Raw genomic sequence first — 25,103 nt, 5'->3', positions numbered from 1 at the left:
TTGGATCTATATCCAATTAATTCCAACATCTCCCACTCGCACGCAATGGAACTTATTCCAAACTTTCTCAATCTCGGTCTCTATCATACTCTTGCAAATAGTTCATACGACCGGCATACTATCGAGAGCTCTAGTGCTATATACTCGTTAGAACATATAGCTGCTCGATTTTCATGTAACAAACTTGGAACTATGTACTCGTTAGAGATATATGGATCTTAGATTTGAACATGGATCGTCGGTGGTGTATGCTTTTATCCTAGACTCCATATCATATCCACTGTAGTCTTCGGATCTCTACAGTACATCTATTTTTCACAAATATGCACATATGCATAAGTGTCCGGACGGTGAAGAATAGAAACACTTAGATATGATTCAAATGGATGTATTTCCCTCTTAACATTATTCTGTCCATTATAATTTGATTCGCTTATCCAGTCAGGGTCTCTTTGGTTGGTATTATCTCATCAACCTCGAGGTATCCCTTTCCAAGGTAGCTACATCAGACTAAACTTCTTAGAATAAGTCTAGGGTCTATAAGGATAAACAATAGTCAAGAAGCGCATCTTCATGACGTGAGTCTCATATTAGGAAAAGGCGAGATCAATCTACTTTTCCATCTCGTGGTCGCTAAAGCACACATGGTATGGGTCATGTGTTATGGTGTTCAATTCTTTTCTAAAGAAGAGCATGTTATTAACACCATACAGAAGCATAGGTCTAGATGTGCCTGAACATCTAACTTTAGTTCATCACTTATGATGATCACTTCTGGCTATGACAGAAGGCTATAAGTTATCGCAAACTTGCCCTTTTAGATTACTTGTTAATCTTTTTCATGTATTTGTAACACATGTTATCTTGCACCGTAATGGAAACACTTTTCCATGTCTATAGCAAAACGGCTTCTATCATTGAACAAGCTCTCGAAATTGCTCAAAGACAGCCTCATCCTTCATTTTTCATCACATTGACGAAATGGGGGAAACTACTCATGTGAGTGAGCTACATTCTGTCTAAACATGCATTTTGAGTTCATAACAGCAAATATTTACAATTAAATACTCGCACCCGTGCATTGATGAAAATTCATAAAACCTTTATTAATAATTCATGTCTTACAAATAAAACAATGAAGAATGAGAAGTATACTTAGATCCTAAACAATCCTTGGGATCTAACATGTTTAACATAAACATCTCTCTTGACTGGTTTGGTGAGGGGATCTGTCACCATGTCATGAGTAGATATATACTTCACATTAACTTCTTTGCGTGCAATTAAGTCCCTAAGAAAATGATACTTAATCTCTATGTGCTTTGATTTGGTGTGGAACCTCTGGTCCTTAGCGAAAGCTATAGCAGATTGACTGTCACTGTTAACTATGACTTGGGTTTGACAATTGGTTACATTCAAGTTGTTTAGGAACCGATTCAGCCAAACAGCCTCTTGAACTGCTGATGAATACGATACGTCTTCAGCTTCCATGGTGGACAGGGCTACACAAGTTTGTTTCTTGCTACTCCAGGAAATCGTGCCATTTCCTAGCAAGAACACATAGCCTGACGTGGACTTTCTTTCGTCCAAGTCTCCTGCCCAATCAGCATCTGTGTATCCTCTCAGATTTAGGACTTTACCTTGATAGCATAGAGAATAATCTGTTGTTCCTTTGAGGTACCTCAGCATCCTCTTCACAGCTACCCAATGTGCTAGTCCTGGGTTGGACTGATATATACTCACCATCCCAATGGCATGACAGATATCAGGTCTTGTACACAAGATGGCGTACATTAGACTACCTACGGCACTTGCATATGGAACTTTTTCCATCCTTTTCTTTTCGTTTGGATTCTTTGGACACATTTTGGTACTTAGGGTGATGTCCTTAGTCATCGGGCTATCTACAGGCCTACTTCCATGCATACCGAAACGATCAATGACTTTGTTAACATAAGTCTCTTGAGACAGTGCTAATAGTTTCTTTGATCGATCCCTTGAAATCTTAACCCCAAGTATGTATGCGGCTTCGCCCATATCTTTCATTTCAAAACTTGAGTTTAGCCAAGCTTTGATTTGGTTTACAAATTCTATGTCATTTCCTGCTATCAGTATGCCATCTACATATAGAGATAAAATGACAAAATTTCTACCCGACCGTTTCGTGTAGACACAATGGTCCTCTTCAAGCATCTTGAAGCCATTCGAAATAATTTGATTGTGAAAACGAAGGTACCATTGCCTAGAGGACCGTTTAAGGCCATAAATTGACTTTTTCAATTTGCAGACCTTATTCTCGGAGCCTTTTACCACGAAGCCCTCTGGCTGTGACATATAGATCTCTTCGCTCAATTCTCCATTGAGAAAAGCAGTCTTAACATCCATCTGATGTAGCTCTAGGTCTAAACTTGCTACAATAGCTAAGATTAGTCTAATAGATGTAAACCTTACAACAGGTGAGAATGTCTCCTCAAAGTCTATTCCTTCCTGTTGTGTATAGCCTTTAGCGACAAGGCGAGCTTTGTACCTTTCGATACTATTTTCAGCCCTTCGCTTCACTTTGAGAACCCGTCTGCTCCCAACAGCTTTTCTACCCTTTGGCAGATCAACCAATTCCCAAACATGGTTGGATCTCATAGAATCTAGTTCCTCTTGCATTGCTATAGTCCATTTGTCTTTTTCCGGAGAAGTGAAAGCTTCTTTAGCATTTCTAGGTTCCGCGTCATCATTTGGAGTTACTAAAAGAGTTGTGCCTTCGATACCAAATCGTCGACTATCAACTCTTTGCCTTTTAGTACGGCACGGTTCCGAGTTTTGATAAACTTCTCTCATGTATTCATCATAACCCGGAATCCTATCTCTTAGACTTTGTCCCAAATTCTCACAAGAATTAGGAATCAAACTCCCACTTAAATAAGGATCTGTCACATTCGAAACGTTTTGAGGTTCGGAACTTTGACCTTGTTCTTATTCCTAGTAGTGATCGGTATCATTACCTTGATCCTCAAAATTCCTCCCACTTGAATGGAGAGGTCCGTTTGAATCTATTTCCTCAAACAGAGTGAGATCAGTGTCAACTTCTCCTAGCTTAGGAAACTCATTCTCTAAGAAGACGACGTCTCGTGATTCAAATTCTGTCACTCGGCCTTCACTATTTTCTCCCACTAGGACATATCCCTTTGATATGTCAGTGTATCTTATAAAGACACACTTTCTACCTCTTGGGCCTAATTTCTCAAATTTGCTAGAGGTATCATGGGCAAAAACAGTACAACCCCAAGGTTTGAGCATACTCAAATCGGGTTTTCTACCAGTCCACAACTCATAAGGAGTGGAAGTGACAGTCTTGGAGGGCACTCGGTTTAGAACATATGTAGCCGTTAGCAAAGCATCTCCCTAATAGGAAATAGGCAAGTTTGCTTCAGCCATCATAGATCGAACCATATCAAGGAGAGTTCTATTTCTCCTTTCGGCAACACCATTTTACTGCAGAGTGTATGGGATAGACAACTGATGCTCTATCCCTTTCTCATCACATAAAGCTTTGAATTCATCTGAAAGATATTCTCGACCTCGGTCAGTTCTCAAAACTTTGATCTTCTTATCTAGTTGATTTTCAACAAGGTTCATAAACTTTCTGAAACAACTCAAAGCTTCAGACTTGTGAGACATCAAGTAGATGTGACCATACCTTGTATAGTCATCTATGAAGGTGATGAAGTAGTAGGCCCCATGCCTAGCCCTCACATTCATTGGACCACAGACATCAGAATGAATTAATTACAGAGGAAATTTTGCCCTAGTACCCTTCCCGAATGGTTTTCTATGCATTTTTCCTTTAAGACATGGTTCGCATGGAGGTAATTCAACTTTTCTTAAACTACCTAGTAAGCCCTCTTTGGCTAAATGATTCATGCGATCTTGGCCAATGTGATTTAACCTAGCATGCCATAAACTAACATCTTTATCCACCGAAGAAGAAGTAGTAACAGAAAAATTATTGGAGTCATATAATTCAACATCCAAAATAGTCAAACCATTCAGTACATATCCTGAACCATAGAATTCATTATCCAAACTTAAATGCAAACTGTTATTAGCGAAAAGAAAGGCAAATCCAATTCTTAACAAAGAGTTCACAGAAATAAGGTTTCTCTGAATATTCGGAGCATAGAGAACATCTTGTAGGAGGAGAGTTTGACCACCACGTAGACTCAATCTACATGTGCCAATCCCTTCGACTGCAACTCTCAGGTTGTCTCCCACATAGATCCATCTTGAACCGACTGGAATTCGTCGGAACTCGACAAAGGTCTCTCTTTCCTTCATCACATGGTCCGTTGCACCTGAATCAACAACCCACAAAGGATCATGTTCAGCTATAAGAACAGTGCTAGATACATTTATTTCACTCACACATGAATTAGTGTAGTGTACCTTAGGAACTTTGCAATCATTTGCATAGTGTCCTTTTTCTTGGCAGTTGAAACATTTCACACGTGAAAGCTTCGGTTTCTTTCTGTTCTTTGTTCTCTTTCCCTTTCTATTTTCTGTATTCACAGGCTCTTTGGCTTGCTCTTTGCCCTGGCCATAGAAGCGCTTACGCTTTTGCCTTGGAGGATTGGAACGCCTCCCACTTGAATGGGCTCCCACATAATGGGCTTCAGCATTGATCTTAATCGATGCCAGGCGATCCTCCTCTAGCTCAAGGTGGCGACAAACAGCATCAAAGGTTTGAATTGCTTCGGTGTGGGTTAGGTGCACCTTCATGTGCTCCCAACTGTTTGGCAAATAGCGGATAACAGCTTGCACTTTTTGCTCATTGGTCAACTGATGACCTGCTTCATTCAGCTCACTGGTCATGTTGGACATTTCTCTTAAATGCTTTTTCATTGTATGATCAGGCCTCTTCTTGTAAGTGTCAAACTTAATTTTCAATGAGCGGAGCCTAGTCAGAGACACACCTCCGAATTTCTCCTTCAAGGCATCCCATAGGCCCTTGGCTGACTCAATCTTACAGAATTGCCTAGTGAACTCATCATCCATGGCACTCAGCATGATGATGCGGGCAGTGGAATCCTTTTTCTTCCATGTCGTATAATCTCGGCGAAGCTGAGCAGTTGCACCATCCTCAGGTTCGGCCATAACCGTATCCAAGTGAGCAAGCACATCTTGCTCTTCAAGCACATACTTTATTTTTATTGACCAAACCTCATAGTTATCCCCATTTAATTTCAGGTCTTTGTTGAGTTCAGCAACTATAGACTTTCTAGCTGCTACCATTGATGACTGATCTACAATGGTATTGCACGACTTAGTAAGAAGTTATTAAAGGTTCAATACACGCTTTAATTCTCTAGACAACTTATATCTAATCAATCAAATTTTCATTCTAAATTTCGATTCGAAAATAAGACTGAAGTGGCTCAAATTACCCTTTACACTTTAGTATTAGATCCAACTAATTAGATCCTCTCCTCCCTTCACCATCCCGTGGTATCTCCACCCTAGCCAACCCACCTCCCCCATCATTTCTACTCACCTCACCCCCGCCCCTTACCCTTCCCAACTCCATCTTTTTGGAATTTTGGGCCTCCTCCCATTCTTCCACAAATCGACATGACAATCTCATTGCCACTTCCGGCCTACAAGCATCCTGATCCCATAACATCTTATTTCTAGCCTGGCAGATAGCCCAAAGTACAGTCATGCTTTTCTGTATGACTATTTTTTGTGAGCCAGCACACAAATTAAGCGTCCACTCTTCGATATACTCCCAGTCCTCTCTAGGTGGAGCTAAGCCAACTAACCCCAGCAGGCTTTGGCAAAAGCACAGCCAGCAAACAAGTGTCACCCATGTTCAATATCGTTTGGACATAACAAAAAATTAATTGCAATAGGGATCCTTCTACTAGCAAGTTTAGTTCGAAGAGGAAGTATACCTAACATTAACTTCCATGCAAATAGTTTAATTTTGGGAGGTATCTCCAACTTCCACAATACCTTCCATCCAGCAATATCCCCAGGATTGTTCCTACCTGAGCCTTGTAAATTGTATCCAAACTTGGCAGAATACACACCATCTGCAGTATAATGCCAGATGAGTCTATCATCTTTTACAGAGAACGGGATAACCATGGCCCCAATAGTCTTAGCCGTTTCCTCATCAAAACAGCTCTCCAGTTTTCCATGGTACCAGATTTTAGACCCTTGGATAAACAGCTCCCCGACCTTCATCTACCTACCTGCCCTATTCTCCACAGGATCAACCCATAACTTGTCCTTTTCCCAAATCCAGGTATCCCGGTGTGCAATAACCTGATCTCCTCTACCAATGCACCATCTTAGGCTAGATTTTAGTAAATCAATTGAGTTCCAAATACTTCTCCAAACAAATACTTCTCCTACTATTGTTTTAGATGGTCCTTATTTGGATCATCCTCTCTCAATAAATAATTGACAAAATTTATAGTTTAATTATATATTAAGTAATTGCTTAAAAAATTATATATTAAGTAATTACGTGTTATTATATTTAAAATTATTATTATTGGTAATTCTAAATTAGGGATTATCCTAACAAATAATTCTAATATAAATACAGGTTTAAGGCTTACTTCTTGTAGAGAAGAATCCTTTAGAAAAATAAGTAGTGAAAGAATCGGATCACCGGTCACGAATTACCCACATAAATATCAAACACGAGGTGAAAACGGTGAGCCCAAGAATTAAAGTTGATGTTTGAGAAGAGAGAGAGGGTGGCGCAACAGAGGGAGGAGGCATAGGAGAATGGTGTATCGGCTTGTGATTAGGGTTAGATAGCTTTCTATTTATAGCCTTTAGTTAGGCTATAAAACCCTAGCCCTAATCCTCCATCATTTAAATGGGCTTGCCCCATTGCCATTTCCGGAGAATTAATTATTTGGCCCATTAACCGAATAATTCTAACATCTCCCACTCACACATAATGAAACATATTCCATACCTCGTCTCAATCTCATCCATACTATAGCAAATAATTCGTGCGACCGGCATATTATCGAAAGCTCTAGTACTATATATTCATTGGAACATATAGTTACTCAATGTGCATGTATCAAACTTGGGACTATATACTCGTTAGAGATATATAATCTTTATATTTGAACATGGATCGTCCCTAGTGTATGCTTTATCCTAAATTCCATATCGCATCCACTATAACAACATTGATCTTTATAGTTCTTATGTTTTCACAAATATACACAGGTGCATAAGTATCTCGATAATAAAATACAAAAACTCTTAAGATGTGAACTTAATGAATATTTTTCCCTTCTACTTTATTCCTTTCATCATATTCTAACTGACTTATTCAGTCAGATTCTTTTTGGCTGGAATTATCACATCAATCTAAATATGATCCTTCAAAGGTAACCACATCATACTGTATTTTTAGAATAAGTTAAGGGTCTTAAGGATAAGGATTATCGAAAAATCATGATTTCACGATCAGGGTCGGTCCTGGCATTTTATGGGTCCTAGGCGAAATTAGAGATAATGAGCCCTTAAATTGTATTTAAAAAGTCTAAAATAGAAATTTGAGCTCATTTTAGACCTAATATATCATATTATTTGGTCCACTTTTAGACCTGAAAGGGTATTATAACTACATTTATAACTAAAAAAAATATAGTATATATTCAATAAAATTAAAAAAATTGGGTCCTTTTAGCCTTGGGCCCTAGGCGGCCGTATCCCGAGTCTATGCCCAGAGTCGGCCCTATTCACGATATAAGTCTCACACTAGAAAAAAGTAAGATCGTCTCTTTTCCATCTTGTAGTCGCTAAAGCACGCAAGTTTTATTTTTATAATTTTCCTTATATAAAATCTTACTCAAAAATGAGAATAGGTGGGGTAGATTTGAATAACCTCATCGTCCGTACTTTAGAGGACATAATAAAACCAAATTTGCATTTAATTCCTCTCTATCTTTCATTACTTCTCCTTCAAGGTATTGACTCCATTGAACCATTATTTTAATATAATTACGAAAATATCTAACAATTTAATTATTGTCTTTATAATGAACATGCATAATGTTTTATATAATTAAATATGCATGGTTATATATAATATGGTTTAGGTTTTCTCTCAATATCTACATCATATATTTATATATTAAAAAGATTTAATGAAATTTTCATCACCTAAACCTACCCCATAAGCTTGGATGCCTCGTAAAGTTTCTTATGTCATTGCATATTGCAATCATCTCATAAAAAAAAGGGTCATAATTTGTTATTTTACTTTATTTTTTTCTATTGTAACTTAACAAATAACTTCTCCAAAAAAGATATATTAAAAGAAAAGATTATCTCACATGTATATAAAAGAGTTATATAATTTTCTAATTAAATAATGTAGAATATTAATATAAAACGGGATTAAAGCTCTATTTGATCCCTGTGGATTTTCCATCTATGGTATTATTTGGCAATATCTGGCCCTGAAATATTCTCATATGTGATATTGGACCCATTTTGAATGAAAAAATATCCAACTTGTTAAATTTTTTCTATAACACAATTTTTAACATTGTTTATTTAACAAATACCTTGTCCTAAAAGGATATATTAAAAGAAAAGCATATATATATATATATATATATATATATAAAGTTATATAGTTTTTAATTAATTAATATAGAATATTAATATAAAACATGATTAAAATCCTATTTGGCTTTTGTGGTATTCAAAATTTTGTCATTTGACCGCTGTGATATTATTTGGTAACATTTGGCATCTGAAGTATTCCCGTACGTGACATTTGACCCATTTTGAATGAAAAAATTATCCAACTTGTTAAATTTTTTCATGACACAATTTTTAATATTGTTTAATTATTATTTTTTCATATAGACTTAATATATGGATAAAATAAAAAATTAATTTTTTTCTTATTTAACCTTAATTAAATAATATAGGATATCTAAAAGCTATATGATGTAGAGGATGCATGAAATAAAAACAATATTTAATCAGTTCTATTACGTGTTTTTTTTTTCAGTGCATGTGTTGTTTGTGTTCAAACAAAGTTAATATATTTAGGGATTTAATAGATATTGAAATTATTATAGGCATTATAATAAATTGTAAATAATTGTGTCATAATCCATACTATATATGATAGAATAGAATATATAGTTGGTAGCAACTTCATGGAAATGATGGCTCCCAGTGGCAACATCAAAGAAAGGGATGTTTTGTTGTTCTCCAAACTCTTTCTTATTATGGATTTTATATTACTTTTAGGAGAAAGATATCACAAAAAAGTTAATTTTACATAATTGTAAATAGATAAATATATTTTTTTACTATAAAAACCTATGTAAGATATTATTTAAATTTTAGGTGAAAGAAAGAAAAAAAGTAATTTTGCATAATTGTAAATACACAAATATATTGTTTTTTATTATAAAAACCTTATTTTGCACCCTTTAGAAAACAAAATTAACCAAATTTTATTACTTTGGTTATATGGTAGGTTAACATATGAGAGTCTTATTACAACGTGGTAAAATTCAAAAATATATTTCTTCAAACCCATTCTCTTAAAAAATATATATATATAAAAAAATCGAAAGTATATTTCAATATATGCTAAAGATTTTTTATTTATTTTTTTTTTTATGAAAATGTGTATATCATTTCGTTGATAAAATAAAAGCACAAGTATAAAAAAAAATAAGGAATAAAACTTTACACAAGTACATACTATGTTTAATACATAATCCATATAGATAAGAAAAGAACTACAAAGAGTAAAACAAACCATTAAAGGTACTAGAAACACAAATAGATGAAACGTACATTTTTTGAAACTCCAAATTCACACACTTGTAATCCAATCTTCATCATTTAAACTCTTCTAAATCTTCGGATCTGAGCCCTTGCTTTTGCAACAACGTAGTGATCTCGTATAAAATATATCATTTCTACTCTTGCTAAAATCAGAAAATGTTATAAATGACAAGATGATAAACAACGGATGCAATTCAAGCGGATTAAAAGATTCGGAAAAATATATGAAACGCAACTAAAATAAACTCAAAGAATAAAGAAAAGAAGAAGAAAAAAAACAGAACAGTACAATGAGGGAAGAGAAAGACAATATTCATTTTTCCTCACTACAAGAATTCAAGCTTGTTGCGACAAAATTGTATTACCTCATAATTAGTTTTTAATTATTGTTACAACTATAATTTGTGATTAACCCCATACGCAAATGTCCATTGGGCTTGCAGCTTGTATAACACATGCTCAACCCGCTAAATCGTATATCTTATATTAATCTCTGACACACCTCCACATGCAGTACAACACAGGCCCAACCCGTCATGTGTTTTTAATTCTACAAATTTATGAGGTTGCCAGGACTCGAACCCTCGACCGTTTGGTGCAAGCAACTCTAATACCATGTCATGGAACCGTTTGAACTAAAAGCTCAAGATGATTAAGGCTTAATCGTATATCTTATATTAATCTTTGACACATTCTAATCCCCAAATAAATATGAACATTTGTAAATTGATTTCCGAAACAATAGATTAGTCTAATTTGATAAATATTACTGTCGTAATTTGGTTTTGTTTTTTCATTTTTTTTACTAATTATAATTTTGTCATAATAAGTACATTAATTGCGAAAATAGTTATTTTATCGTATGAATGTTTCGTTACATCTTTATATATTTATGACAAAAATGATGTGGCAATTTGTTTTTATCATAATACGTATTAAGTCTACTTTCTTGTGATAAATATTTCGACAAAATATTTTTTTCTCACGATTTCTTTTGGTTTTTTTTTTTTACCTTTTCTTACTAATTATTATTTGGTCACAATAAATATATTAGTTGTGATAAAAAAAATTATTTTTACGTATGAATTTTTATCACAACCTTATGTATTTATGACAAAAATGTGTGATAAATTTTTTTTGTTATAATATTGATTGACTGGTGGTTTATTGTGATAAATATTTGGACGAAACATTATTTTGTCATAATTTTGTTTTGAATTTTCACATTTTTTTACTAATTATTTTTTTGTCACAATAAATACATTAATTGTGACAAAAAGTATTTTGTCAGACGAATTTTCGTCACAATATTAGATATTTGTTGTAGTACTCCTTAAATAGAAAACTGCAACTCGAAAGAAAAAAAAAACCAATCAACAAGAAGATCGATTGATGAATTTGGTGAAGAATTGAGGCGTCAGGAAAATTGAAGAGACCAAGAGGAAGTGTATGCTAAGGATTAAAGGATTGTTTTTAAGAATGCTTAGAATATAGTAAATAAAAATAGAGGAATGCTTAGAATATAGTTAAAAAAAAATAGAGGAATGCTTAGAATATAGTTAAAAAAAAATACTTTGTTTGAACTGTTTTTTCTTGTATGAACATTCATAAATCATATAAGGTTGAATCAACACTTACACTTCTCTCTTTTAGCTTCTCCAACTTGATTTTTTTTTTAAACCAGAAGCAATTTCGATTCGCCACCAACATATGTCATGGTTTTTGCAACTTTTTTTTCTGTTGGCCATTCCAAGAGACCAAACAAACAATAATATTCGTGGATATTATACTAAAAAGAACAAAATACATTGTCAAATTCCTAAAAGAATCATGTCATAAACATAGAAAAAGTAGTGTGAAATTGAGTGAAACTGGATGAAATTAAGTGGAACCGAGTGAAATTCACTTTCGCATTTACCTGGTAGGATTGCATATGTGGATATGTGATTCACATTTTATGAATTGTATCGCAACATGTAGCAATTTGATGCGATTATATCGCATTTCAACATATGGTGTCCACATTTTGGTGTTTGTAAACACATATACAGATAGATCATTCGCATTGTACACTAAATGCAAATAAGAAAAGAGTGGTCGCATCTTTTAAGGATGTTCACATTTTGTGATATGTGAACATCGAACCCATATCTGTATATTCATAAATGCATAAAAACTTTGAGTATAACATTTCCAATATTGCAATTGATTATTATGAGTTTCAAATAAAAACTAACTTACATGATGTTTGGAGATGAAGATTGAAAATGATTTGGAGGCAAACATTGAAGGTTGAAAGTGATTTGGAGATGAAAAAAAAGCGATTCTTGAAAGTATTTGGTATATATATACACTAAGGATATTTTTGGAAAAATATGTAAATGAATAGTCTAGTTTGATAGCATGTCTTTGAATACGGCTAGATATATCTAAATGGGTTAGTTACATAATTATCGTAAATTAATTAAATATGGGTTTTTCTATCATGTGCCCAAAGGGCACATGATAGTAAAAAAATTTGCACACATTAAGTCTTTATTAGCCTTTCTATTTTCAAGATCCTACTTAATTAGTGGGATTATCAATAAATATTTAATTAAAGAATATATATTCTCTCTCCTCTCTTTTCTCCTTACCAAAATACTATCAAACTCCTAAAAATTCTACGCCTACAATTTTATTTTTTTCCTTTTTACCATAAAAATCATAAAAAAAAATCATGTAATGAAAAAAGGAGTTAAAATAGAAAATTCCAAACAAAATACATGGATTTAATTTGTTTAAACTAAATAATAATGAAATTACATTCAAAACATTCCAAGAATTGTTTAACAAAACAGTACAATAAAAATGAAGTTCTAATTTTTTACACATTTTATAAGGAGAATCTTTTACAAATTAAATCCATGTATTTTGTTTGGAATTTTCTATTTTAACTCCTTTTTTCATTACATGATTTTTTTTTTATGATTTTTATGGTAAATAGGAAAAAAATAAAATTGTAGGCGTAGAATTTTTAGGAGTTTGATAGTATTTTGGTAAGGAGAAAAGAGATGAGAGAATATATATTCTTTAATTAAACATTTATTGATAATCCCACTAATTAAGTAGGATCTTGAAAATAGGAAGGCTAATAAAGGCTTAATGTGTGCAAAATCTTTTACTATCATGGCCCTTTGGGCACATGATAGAAAAACCCATTAAATATTTATAAGTTTTCAATTTTCAAAAAGAAATTCCAATTATGTCAGTTAGTTTTTTTTTAAATCAGTAACTGAAATAGACAAAATTGAAAATAAAAATATAAGATTTTAATATATTTATAAAAAAAACCATGAAATGATAAAAAAAATATAAATATATGAATTAGTTAAGTGTAATATAAAATTCAAACTTGTTTTTCTATAATTTCCTATGTAAATGAGTCTTCTCATTGGGTCATATTTGTAAATTTCTCTTATACTTTTTATATGATTATTTATTTAAATTATTGAATTATAGTTTTATTATATTAAATAAATTATTGAATTATAGTTTTATTATATTATCCGTATATAATTGTACTTATTGATGTTCGTGATGGTGTTATTGTCATTTTTATTTGAAGAAATTACATGGAAAATCACATGCCATTAAATATTTATGGTTATGTCAAATCTTATTTTGAATTTTGTCAATATGGAAGTTATCAATAACTATTTATTTTGAAGGAGGTTAAAAGATGATGGCTACCTTTTAGTGTATGACATTTCTAAAATAAAAATGAACTTATTTGATATAATACAAATAAAAATTATCAATTTGATTAAAGTCAAAATATTAATATCATTAATGGTGTTTATGTAATTCACCCTTCTTATTTATTAGGAATTGAGGAAGTAATCCAGGCCCATACTGTAAAGGGGTCAATTACATGAATATCATAATAATTAAGTATAAAATTACAACTAAGTCATATCACCAAACTTAATTCTTAATATGTCATTATTCTCTATATATTATGATTTTATACCATAATTTAAAAAATCTAAACTCCAATTCATAAATCATAAACCCTAGAAAATATATTTTAGACTTCTAATTTATAAATTCTAATCCTTAAAACATATTAAAAGTATTGATTTTACTAATTTGACATAATCCAAAATTATGACTTGACATAGTTGTAAATATTTTTTAAAAGATGAATTTCTGTGTAATTTTCCCTAAGTAAAGAGATAGACATACAAATTGAAAGCCCAAATTCGTCAGATTTTACTCAAAACTCAATCTAATTAATATTTGGAAAAACTAATATATATATATATAGAATTTTTTGTATGAAATTTAAAAATATATATATATATATATATATGTATGTATATATATATGTTATTTTTAAATGAAATAATAACACATTACTTTATTTGTAATTGGGTTAAGGTGCAAAAATACCCCTAACGTTTTGGGTGAGGAGCAATTTTATCCCTAACGTTTAAAATGGTGCAATTTTACCTCTAACGTTGGAAGCCAAGAGCAATTTTACCCCTAACGTTGATAAATTGGGTCAATTTGAGAAATAATTCATCAAATTGTCTTCTCGATCATGAATCTTATAATCTACACTTCACACGTACGTTATTTTATCAGTAACAAATCACAAACATATGTTGAGATATGTAAAAAAATAAAAAAAAATTAAAAATATATTGTCTTTTTTGTATGAATTAGACAAAAAAAAAATCAAAAAATTTACCGAATTTAAAAATATTAATCTCCAATTCTATTATTAAAGGGATAAGGTGCAAAAACGCCCTTAACGTTAACGGTCTAGAGCAATATTACCCCTAACGTCAAAAATAGCACAATTAAAGACCTAAGGTTTATAATTTGGACCAATTTTAGATGTCACTCACAGATTTGTTTTCACAGTTAAAATTTCCGTCTGCCGTCATTCACTCATCACGTGATTGAATTTTTTTTTTAGCAAACATCTCTGCTTTTCCTGATTGAAAATTGCAGGAACCTCAACAAACACCATTATCAGTTCTCATGGGAACTTCATCTGAAAGTTGAAATTAAAAATAAAAACGCAAGAATCTCAATCTCACTTTGATTTCATTTGCAACTTCAATCTACCAGACCCTAAAATAGAAATTACGAAATCAGTAAATCCCCTCTTATGTTTATCGCGTGTTGATTCTTCCTCTGCTGCCCTTTCACTGTTGTGAAGAATATAAGACTCACAGTTGCCACAAAACAGACTCATAGTTGCAAAGACATTAAGAACCATGAAAAGATTAAATGAAGGAAGGATACTAAGTTAGTTCTGCGTAGCAAAATTCATGATTTATTTACCCAGAAATTGTATAACTTGGCTGCATAATTTTTTAACAGCATAACATTGTCACAATCTCAACATCTTTTTTGCAGTAATTCTTTAATAAAAATACCCGTAAATCAGTGAAAGGGTAGCAGAGGAAGAATGAACATGAAATAAACATAGGAAGGGATTTAGGACTGTTTGAAGGAGAAAAAGAAGAGAGTTTGAAGCGATTGGGAAGTTGAACATTATCCCTGAGCATCTTAGAAGAAGCTATGGAGCTCCTCATATCCAATTCATTCCAATTTTCAAATCGTGGACATGATTTTCTCACCGATTTTGTAATTTCTATTTTAGGATTTGTTAGATTGAAGCTTGGATGAAACCAAAGTGAGGATGAAGTGAATCCGCAATTTTGAAATACTTGGAAACTGAGGAGATTTGGGTAAGTGTTTTGGTTTCTTGAGATTCTTACGATTTTGTTTTTCTTGGTTTCAACTTTCAGATACGTGAATGATGGAAGAAGAAACGGAAAATTTAACTGGGTAAATAACTCTGTTAGTTAGGTCCAAAATTGATCCAAATTGTGAACCTTAGACCTATAATTGTGCTATTTTTGACGTTAGGGATATTATTGCTCTAGACCGTCAACGTTAGGGGCGTTTTTGAACGAATTGTTATGCAATTGGTGTAAAATAAGGAACAAAAACATCTGTGTTTTATAATAGTGTCTGAAATTGACCCAATTTATTAACGTTATGGGTAAAATTGCTCTTGGCTTCCAACGTTAAGGGTAAAATTGCACCATTTTGAACGTTAAAAGTAAAATTGCACCATCTTTATTTTTATTTTTTTTTTGGAAGAATTGCAGCTATTTTTATTTTATTTTTTTTAAGTAAAAACAAAATTTCATTATTGAAAGTCAGAAATGCGGAGGTTGGTGATGTGGTAAGTGAGGGTTGGAAGGTTTTATGGAAGTTAGAGATCCCACCAAAGTTGAAAATGTCAAAGTGTGCTCAAAATGTTTGCCAATTCGACAAAGACTTGCTCAAAGAAGGGTTCCACTATTTTTGGAATGCCCAATCTGTGTTGAGGATGATGAGACTGATCGACATTTATTCACAGTTTGTTCTTTTGCAGGTGAAGCTTGGAGAGTTGCTGGTTTGGCGGTGACACAAGTGGAAGATATGCAGTTTTCTCAATGGCTTTTACAAGATTTAGTGTCTTCATCAAAAGAGAAGATCATTCGCACATGTTGTGTCTTGAAGACAATATGGGAACACAGAAATAGAGTAGTTAGGAAAGAAGAGTGGTGGTCAATTGATCTAAGTTGGAATGAGGTAAGGAATGAAGTTTGGGATTGGATAGCTTATCGAGCCTATGTGCCAAACAAGCCTAGCTTGGTAGGCCATGGTTCAGGGTTAACATCTCAGGACAGTAGATCTAGGTCTGGGGTTGTGGGATTAGGGGAACGTGTCTCTTCAGATATTGATCAGGGTCGCACAGGTATGAGCTATTGGATCCCACCTTCTACTGGAGTAGTCAAGTGCAATATGGATGCAGCTATTTTTACCCAACTTGGAAAGTGTGGATTAGGAGTTGTGGTTAGAAATGCTCTTGGTTCTTTTATGTTTGGGAGTAGCTACATTATTTCAGCATTAAAAGAGCCTAAAATTGTGGAAGCACTTGCTCTTCGTACTTGTCTATGTTGGTTGGCTAGCCAAAACTTCACTAGAGTTGATTTTGAGTCTGATGCTAAAGTCGTGGTTGATGTTGTTGCCTCTAGACGTCAAGACCTTTCAGAGTTTGGATCAATTATTCAAGACTGTAGGGATATCTTAAACTCTCAACCCGATTTTAAACTTTCTTTTGTTTCTCGTTTAGCGAATAGGGCCGCTCATTTGGTAGCTAGTCGGGCATGTTCCAATACTAGCAATTACTTTTTTTCTGTTTTACCAGTTTGGTTGTCAAACATTATTTTAGAAGATGCAAATTCTTTCCGTTAATCTATTTGAGGTTTTGCCCTGAAAGTCAGAATACAATTCACAATGGAAAGAAGAACAATGACCCAAAAAATAAGGAGGAAATTATATAAAAAAAAAACAAATTTTCACTTTATTTTACAGTTAACTAATCTTATTTCTTTATTTTATCAAAAAATGATTTTTAACCTAAACATACCAGAATTCCAAGGGTTTATTTTTAGTTTTGTCATTTTTTTCAGTTTCTTTCTTCTTTTTTTCCTTAATTACAGAATTGTTTTTAATTCAAATATATCAAAAGGTTTTTTTTTTTTTTTGCAATTTCAAATGAATTTGTAATAATAATGAAAAAAACTCTGTTGAAACATAGAGTTTCTGATTGCCTTCCATGGCTGTTACCATCACCATCAACTATTTTCTTTTCATTCTAAACTCTTTATTTATTTATTTTTTATGTTGGGTTAGTTTACACATGGATGAAGAAATTGATTTTTTATTATTTAAAAACAAAACATTATTACGCAAATTCAGTTTTTTTTTTTATAAAGAAGTTAAATTCAGCTTTAAATGAGAACCATTTGACATTTCCAGAATTAGTTTTTAGAGTATGAGAAACTTCAGAATTAGTTTTCAGAGTATGAGAAACTTCTAAACATTTAGTGCAATTATGATCATTATGTAACTAACCTAAAAATAAGGGGAGAAAAGTCTTGTTCACCAAAGGAATGAGAATGCAGGCAAGAAAATCTAAAATAGCAAGTGGAGAGGAAGAGCCGAGAAGAGCGATCATGGAAAAGAAAATTTGGGGTTTTAATTGCTGACACTGAAGCCGCTGTTTGGAACACTGGGTCCTAAACAAAAACAAAACCACTATTTTATTCACGGGTTTCAACTAAGGAATAAAAATAAAAAATGGAGTAATTATCCAAATTTGGGACTAAAAACCTCCAACTCAAAGTTAGTTCCTTAAAAAAAATTCATACTTCATCTAATAAAGTTCATGCAATTCAATAAATTTTTATGTAGCACTTAGTTCTGGTGTTTTCATTAAAACGTAGTTAAATTTCAAAATCATTACAAAGAAACTTTGTTGAACACTTAGACAAATTCATTCTTCGAGAATTAATTTGGTTAAGGTAGCAATCTAACCCGACCGTAGGAGAATTATCTGCGGTTCAAAGCCTTTTAATTGAAGGAGTTTACATTATTACATTTTTATAATTTATAAATCCCGAATAATTAAAAAATTGAAAGAGAACAGATAATAATAAACCCACTAGCCTGTTTCTTACTCGGTCAAAAACAATTTCAACTGTCTTTAGTTTGATGATCCGAATTTATTGTTGTTCTTGCCCATTTCAAATTTTTTTTAATAGAACTGCTAAATAATAAAGAGAACACAACTTTTAAGAATGAAGAAAATGCAACTTTTAAAAATGAAAAAGACAACTTCATCAGGCATCATTAAAAACTTACACTTGCAATACTAGAGAGAGATGTAGGAGATAGACTGAAGACAAAACTAGAGGGTGTATTGTACTGTTGGTCACTGAAACTTAAAACCAATTCCAAAAAGGTCATTGAACTTTACTTTTCTACAGCTTTAGGAGGTTAATAAAGGAATGAAAAGGATAGGAAATGAATGGATTGACCTCTCCTCAGATTAGGAGGAAAACATGGCTTTATAAGGGTTGATATACTTAATATGTTTAGTTTGAAGTATTCATAAAGGAACTGTAACTATTAAAACTAATGAAATGTCCATTGTATAAACAAGTCATTTTTTTAGCATATAAAGTACACACAAAAAATGATGTATATGGACAATAGTGTGAGAAGCAGAAATCAAGACCTCTAAAAAAGTAGAAAATGCTCAAGTTAAAATGGGTAGATATCAAAATAAAGCTTTGGAAAAGATAAAAACAAACTTTTGCAACTACTTTTCCAACAAAATCTGGACCTGGTTAGAGTGAGAAGCACCCTTCCAAGTTTAGAAACATAAGATTTAACAAACAAAACTTGTCTAACAAAATAGGTTTTTATAATTGAAGGATATCAAAAAAGACTACTATGGAAATCACAACCTACACCTTAATTGCATACTTTCTCATGGGGAAGTACATTTCTCGCTTCTTCTCACGTTCAGTCTTCAATGATAGCTGCAAACAAACAGATATATAACTTAATCAAGAAGGCATGTTGTAAGCAAATAATAGAACTCCATAACCAAAAAAAGTAAACATATTACTCCCTTCTACGAGTTAAAACACAAGGGACAACATCCAGATGCCATGAAGATTATAAATACCTTTGGAAATAGTGCAAATTTCTTCGAATGTATTTTACGAGATTGAGCAAATCATAATGCAACAATAACACAGCTAAGACTTAAATATCCATTCCACTTTACCATACAAAACAGAATCAAGCAAACATGAACAAGTCATTTTATCAAGTTTGCAAGTTCCAAAAACAGTGCAGTCTATGCATGCACATTGCAATTTTTCTTCCTACAATGATAGTCACTGTGATAGTAGATATAAACACAAAGTTCAAAACCAACGTTACATGGTATATAAGAATCCCAAAACTGCCTTGCTATGCGGACATGAAAATTATACAACCAAAAAGTAAAAAAACAAGAGAGCTCATAATCAGAAGTAAACAAATACCTGGTGCTTTGTGAGCCTCCTGCGGATGGCTCTGGTCTTCTTTGGACGAAGATCAAGTGGCAAGAACTTCTTGTTCTTGTATGCTTCCCTCAATGCAAGCTTCTGCTTTTGTGAGATAATAGTCAAGACCTGCGCAATGGACAACCTCACCACCTTGCTGCAATCGATCAGTATCCAATATCAAACAACAATAAGCAACAAAGTTAAATGGCAAGACAATGATACAACAAATGACAACTCTTCCAGAAGTTAAAAATAAAAATATAAATAGGAGAGCGTTAGCCATAGTTATTAAAGGCGCAAGGCGCACTAAGGCGCAAGCGGGTCCTGGAGCCTTGGCGCAAGCGGGTCCTGGAGCCTTGGCGCAAGGCGCAACTTAAGACGCACGCCCGAGCGACTCGAGGCGCACCCAAAAAAAAATTCATAAATTCATAATACTAGTCACAAATAGTTAAATACCAACAATAAAACCATAAAATGCATGAGTTAAGTTCTAGTTAACTAGAAAGGCATAATGTCTGCTGCGATATGTGTAGTAAAAACTTTCGATTTTTGTCTGTCTCTGTTTTTCTTTTATTTTCTGAACTTAAAAAACCCTAAAATACCCTAACCCTAAAACACCCTCAAAACCCTAAAATACCCTAAGGTAGCCAAGGAGCACGCCTGACTGACCAAGGAGCTAAGGCTGGAGCCTTAGCCGAGGCGCGCCTTTAATAACTATGGTGTTAGCATAATCGCATATACAATGTACACCTATGTTCCTTAAAAGCAAAATCACATTTAAATTTGCTTATCAACAACTTAAACTAATGTTTTGAAACAAAGATTAAAATACCATAGACAAGTTCATATAGCCAAGTAAAAGAGGAATTAGTTTAGTTCACAAATGTAACCTCTAAAAGGGCAATCTAGTTTAATTCAGAAAATGTAAAACCACATGAATGGCCATTTTGGCGAAAATATTCCATAATCAAACTCGAAAGGCCAAACCTAGCTGAAAAAATACTAAAAAGAACAAACTGACTGCAAAATAAAAAGCATCCTTACAACCACTGAAATACGAAGCAACATTGCCACAGCAATGACTAAATTTAAAAAAAAAAATAATCAATCAAACGCCAATAGATTGCGAATCAAATTTTCTATGCATATGTTGAATAGAGAGGGAGAGAGAGAGAGAGTATACATCTTGGAGAGTTTGTTAGGGGCACCACCGGTGACCTTAGCGACGCGAAGAAGAGCAAGTTCAGCCTTGAGATCCTTCAACTGATTCAACAGCTCTGCCTTTGTTTTCTGTCTCAGCTCGTGTACCTTGATTCTGGCTGAAATCAGTTTACAGAAAAAACGAAATCAGCGACAAATCGAATTCGAGAACAGAATTAAACGTTAAGTTCTTACCCATTTCTTCCGAGCTCTCAGCAACGGCGCCGCTGTCTTCTCTGCTCCTGTCAACTGGAAATATGAAACCCTAGACACAGAATTGGAGCTTATATAAAGCTCTGTTTTAGGCTGGATTCAAGCTTTGGGCCTTTTAATTTTGGGCTTAGTTTCTGGGCTTTTTGCTAAACAAACATAGTAACAAAAAGAAGAAATTACATGAAAGGGTTAGTTTCGTATAAAAATGACTTATTTAACTATATTACTTTTTTTAAATGAAAACAAATATTAAAAAAATGTAAATTAAGTATATTTAGATGTTAAATTTGTTAACTAAATTTTATTTTACATGAATCTCTTATTGTAGTATATACAATATTAAACAATTTTAGAATAAAGAAATTCATGAAACAAAAATATGGAAGTTCAAAAGTAATTCTAAAAACAATCAATTAGCTTAATATCCATTTTGATATTAATGTGATACCTTTCTATAGTATAATAATTCTGATTTTTATTTATCTTAGCTTTTAGTAATTTCGGTATTTTCCACAACAATCGTAAATAATTTTGATTGATATTTTTTAAAATTGAGAAAGAACGTCTTTAAAAACTATGGAGGAATCATCAAACATATGAACATATTTTACGTTGATTCAATTTAAAAGAATTAAGCGTATTAAATGTTTAATAGCTTATGTTTGTGGTTATTAGTGATAATTATTAGTATTTAGCAGTCAATAAACAGAGTATGTTTCAATATAAAATACAAAACATAATATTATTATAGGTAGTATAAATATACTTCCAATTAGTAAAACGACTATTTAGCAAATGTGATAATATTATACACCACTCCGTCATTTTCTAACACACTATTGTCAATGGATTCAACGTTGGATTACACGACACGAAATCATCATACAATTTTTTATTACAGTTAGGTTAGTAGGTAATATGTTATTTTTGGGTTGACGCAAAATTTTCATGAAAATTTTTGGATTGGGTTAGGATTGATATGTTAATCCGAAAATGACACGAATTACAATGCTTAATAGTCACTACTTATTTCGTATCTTCTAAAATTGAATCCTTTTTTATATGTTATGGAGTTCAAACTTATTTCTTCATTTTTGTGTACATTATCTTAGTTATTGCATGCATTAGCGATACAATGCAACATGACACCATAAGCATGACCTCAACTCTACCCTTCTCAAAGTCTAAAAGCACGTGTGGAGCTGGCGGCCCACGTATATGACGGTCCAAGTCCAACGATTGCGGCCCACGTCTATGACGGTCCAAGTCCAATGAATACAGCTCAAATACAACTAGCAGAAGTAAACTCCTAATACAAATGAACTTTCCAGAATCCTAGGAGATAAAGGATTCCTCCCACTATTTGGACTCCTTGAAGGGATAAAGAATCCTAATTCCATAAGGATTCTGAAAGATGTGACAAACTTTAAACCTAAACAAACACTATAAATAGACAGGTATTGGCACAAGGTTTAGTACGTTAAATACTATCTCTCGAATAGTTAATACCCTTTAATCTGATTCAATCATAAATTGACTTAGGCATCAGACCGGGTTCACCGGACTCCGGACCCGTTATAGGAGCTCGTCAGCCTTTTCCATATCTTCTTCTTAAATAGAAGTGTTTGGGCGGATCACTGACATATGTTTTGTTTTACAGGTTCATTACGATGTCAGATTGATCTAGCAGTTTGGACACGTAATTAGTATCAGGTAAACAATATCAGGTAATCAGTATCAGTTTGCACCTAATGCAATGTTTGGTTCGCAGAATGGAATGTAATAGAATAGAATGATTATTCCAATGGAATAGAATAGCAAAGAGTGGAATACAGATTCCTTAGGAATAGCTACTCCTATGTTTGCTTAGTGGAATAAGATATAATGGAATAGATAATTTTTTCATTCAAAATACAATATTACCCTTAAATGTATTACTATAAATTGTTCAAATATTTAATATATATTATTTTAAAAAGTATATAAAAACAAAAAAATGGGAACATGAAAGAAGAAAAAACACGAAAAATAGAAAAAACAATAAAAACATGGAAAAGGGAAAAATTGATAAAACACGAAAAAATGTATAAAAAAACCCATGAAAATCTAAAAATGCAAAAAAAAACACGAAAACACAAAAAAAAATGTGAAAAGATGTGGAAAACACGAAAATGTAAAAAACGTTAAAAACACAAAAAAAAACTGAAAAAAATATGGAAAACAGAAAAACGTGAAAATTTGTTAAAACCACGAAAACGTGAAAACACAAAAAGTGAAAAAATGCGAAAATCACGAAAAGTAAAATATGTTTAAGAAAATGTAAAAAAAAGCGAAAAACACGAAAACATGAAAAAACATTAAAAACAAAAAAAATGTGAAAAAAATTAATTTAGAAAACACAAAAATATAACGTTTTTTCATATTTTTGTGTTTTTGGCATTTTTTACGTTTTTTGTGTTTTTCACTATTGTTCATATTTTCGTATCTTTCACGTTCTGTCACGTTTTCGTGTTATTCATGTTATTGTATTCTTTTGCATTTTTTCTTTTTTTTTTCACGTTTTAGTTTTTCGGTTTCCCCTTTTTGTTTTTTTCACATTTTTGTATTTTTCGTGTTATTCACGTTTTTTCATGGTTTTCATATTTTTCATGTTTTCGTATTTTTTTTTTGCATCTTCATATTTATCGCGTTTTTCACGTATTGTCACATTTTTGCGTTTTAGCATTTTTTGCATTTTCGTGCTTTTCGTATTTTTTCACGTTTTTGTATATTTCGTGTTTTGTAACTTTTTCGCGTTGTTCATGTTTTGTGTTTTTTCGTGTGTTTTTTTTTGCGTTTTCGTATTTTCGCGTTTGTTTACTTTTTCTTTTTTGCGGTTTATTTTTTCATATTCTCGTGTTTTGTAACGTTTTCATTTTATTCATGTTTTTCTTGTTTTATATTTTTCGTATTTTTATATTTTTTAACGTTTTCCCCGTTTTCCACGTTTTTTATGATATAAATTATGGATTCACCAAAATTTATAGAATTTGAAAAATTGGCTAAAGAGACGATTGAGAATTTAATGGAATGTAACTTTGTAAATTACAAAAATACAATGTTAGGAATAACTATTTCTTGGATAAATGGAAGAATAGCTATTCCATGAAATCAAGAAATAGGGATTCCATAGAATAGTTATTCCATCCAAAAAAAATTGAACAAAAGGTGGAAATAGTTATTCTTTAAGAATAGCTATTCTATTCATCCTCTATTCCGCGAACCAAACGAGTCCATAAGCAATTAATATTACTATTATTATCATTAATTAGAAATTTGAGTAGAATTATCCCACTCTCTATTTAAATATATTATCATATCATGAAACACATATATATATATATATATATAATTGTGAACTAATACATGGCTGTAATCATAAGACAATTAATGATAAGGTTGGTACATTGTTTCCTTCTTCGGGGACATTAAAAGAATTCATGCTTCTTTAAGTAAAATTCATATACTCCTAAAAAAAACAACAATTAAACTAATTATTTTGAATATTGAAACAGTAATCTCTTCAACTGAAAAAATTTCAATATAATCTATACATACAAACCAAACTTAGAACTTCGAGTTTCCCAAACGTTTTGAAACTTGATAGTGTATTACTATAAACATCTAAAAATCAGCTCAAACAGTCATTTAGGTGGAGATTTTTAAAATATTATTCCAATTTTTTTAAAATTGGATGGCATAAATCGAGTCTTCAAGCAATTTCTGACGACTCTTTAAAAATCCAACCCTTAAATTTTATATCAATTTTTTTAAAATTTAAATAAAATATTAAAAAACAAAAAACTAGAAAAAAAAAACATAACATTATCGGATGTTATTTTTAAG

The 25,103-nt window shown here is 32.3% G+C and overlaps 1 protein-coding gene across 1 annotated transcript; it reads right to left on the bottom strand.

Annotated features, from left to right (window-relative positions):
- Positions 1–19,003: 19,003 nt before the first annotated feature.
- On the bottom strand, positions 19,004–21,333 carry LOC136201183 (large ribosomal subunit protein uL29). Its single transcript, XM_065991775.1, has 4 exons — positions 21,201–21,333; positions 20,989–21,124; positions 19,803–19,959; positions 19,004–19,289 (listed from the first exon to the last, which is right to left on the bottom strand). The coding sequence occupies exons 1-4, from the start codon at positions 21,202–21,204 to the stop codon at positions 19,215–19,217; spliced, it is 372 nt and encodes a 123-aa protein (XP_065847847.1). The 5' UTR covers positions 21,205–21,333; the 3' UTR covers positions 19,004–19,214.
- Positions 21,334–25,103: the final 3,770 nt, after the last annotated feature.

The sequence above is a fragment of the Euphorbia lathyris genome, chromosome 7, assembly GCF_963576675.1.
Source record: "Euphorbia lathyris chromosome 7, ddEupLath1.1, whole genome shotgun sequence".
In the NCBI taxonomy this organism is placed as follows: Eukaryota; Viridiplantae; Streptophyta; class Magnoliopsida; order Malpighiales; family Euphorbiaceae; genus Euphorbia; species Euphorbia lathyris.
This window is presented reverse-complemented; position numbering and strand designations above follow the sequence as displayed.

Bases quoted from the DNA above. Each gene is read 5' to 3' on its own strand.
- LOC136201183 (XM_065991775.1), bottom strand. The intron at 19,960-20,988 runs GTATACTCTCTC...GATCGATTGCAG, and splicing joins CCTAACAAACTCTCCAAGAT to CAAGGTGGTGAGGTTGTCCA. The intron at 19,290-19,802 runs GTATTTGTTTAC...GTTTGTTTGCAG, and splicing joins GGAGGCTCACAAAGCACCAG to CTATCATTGAAGACTGAACG.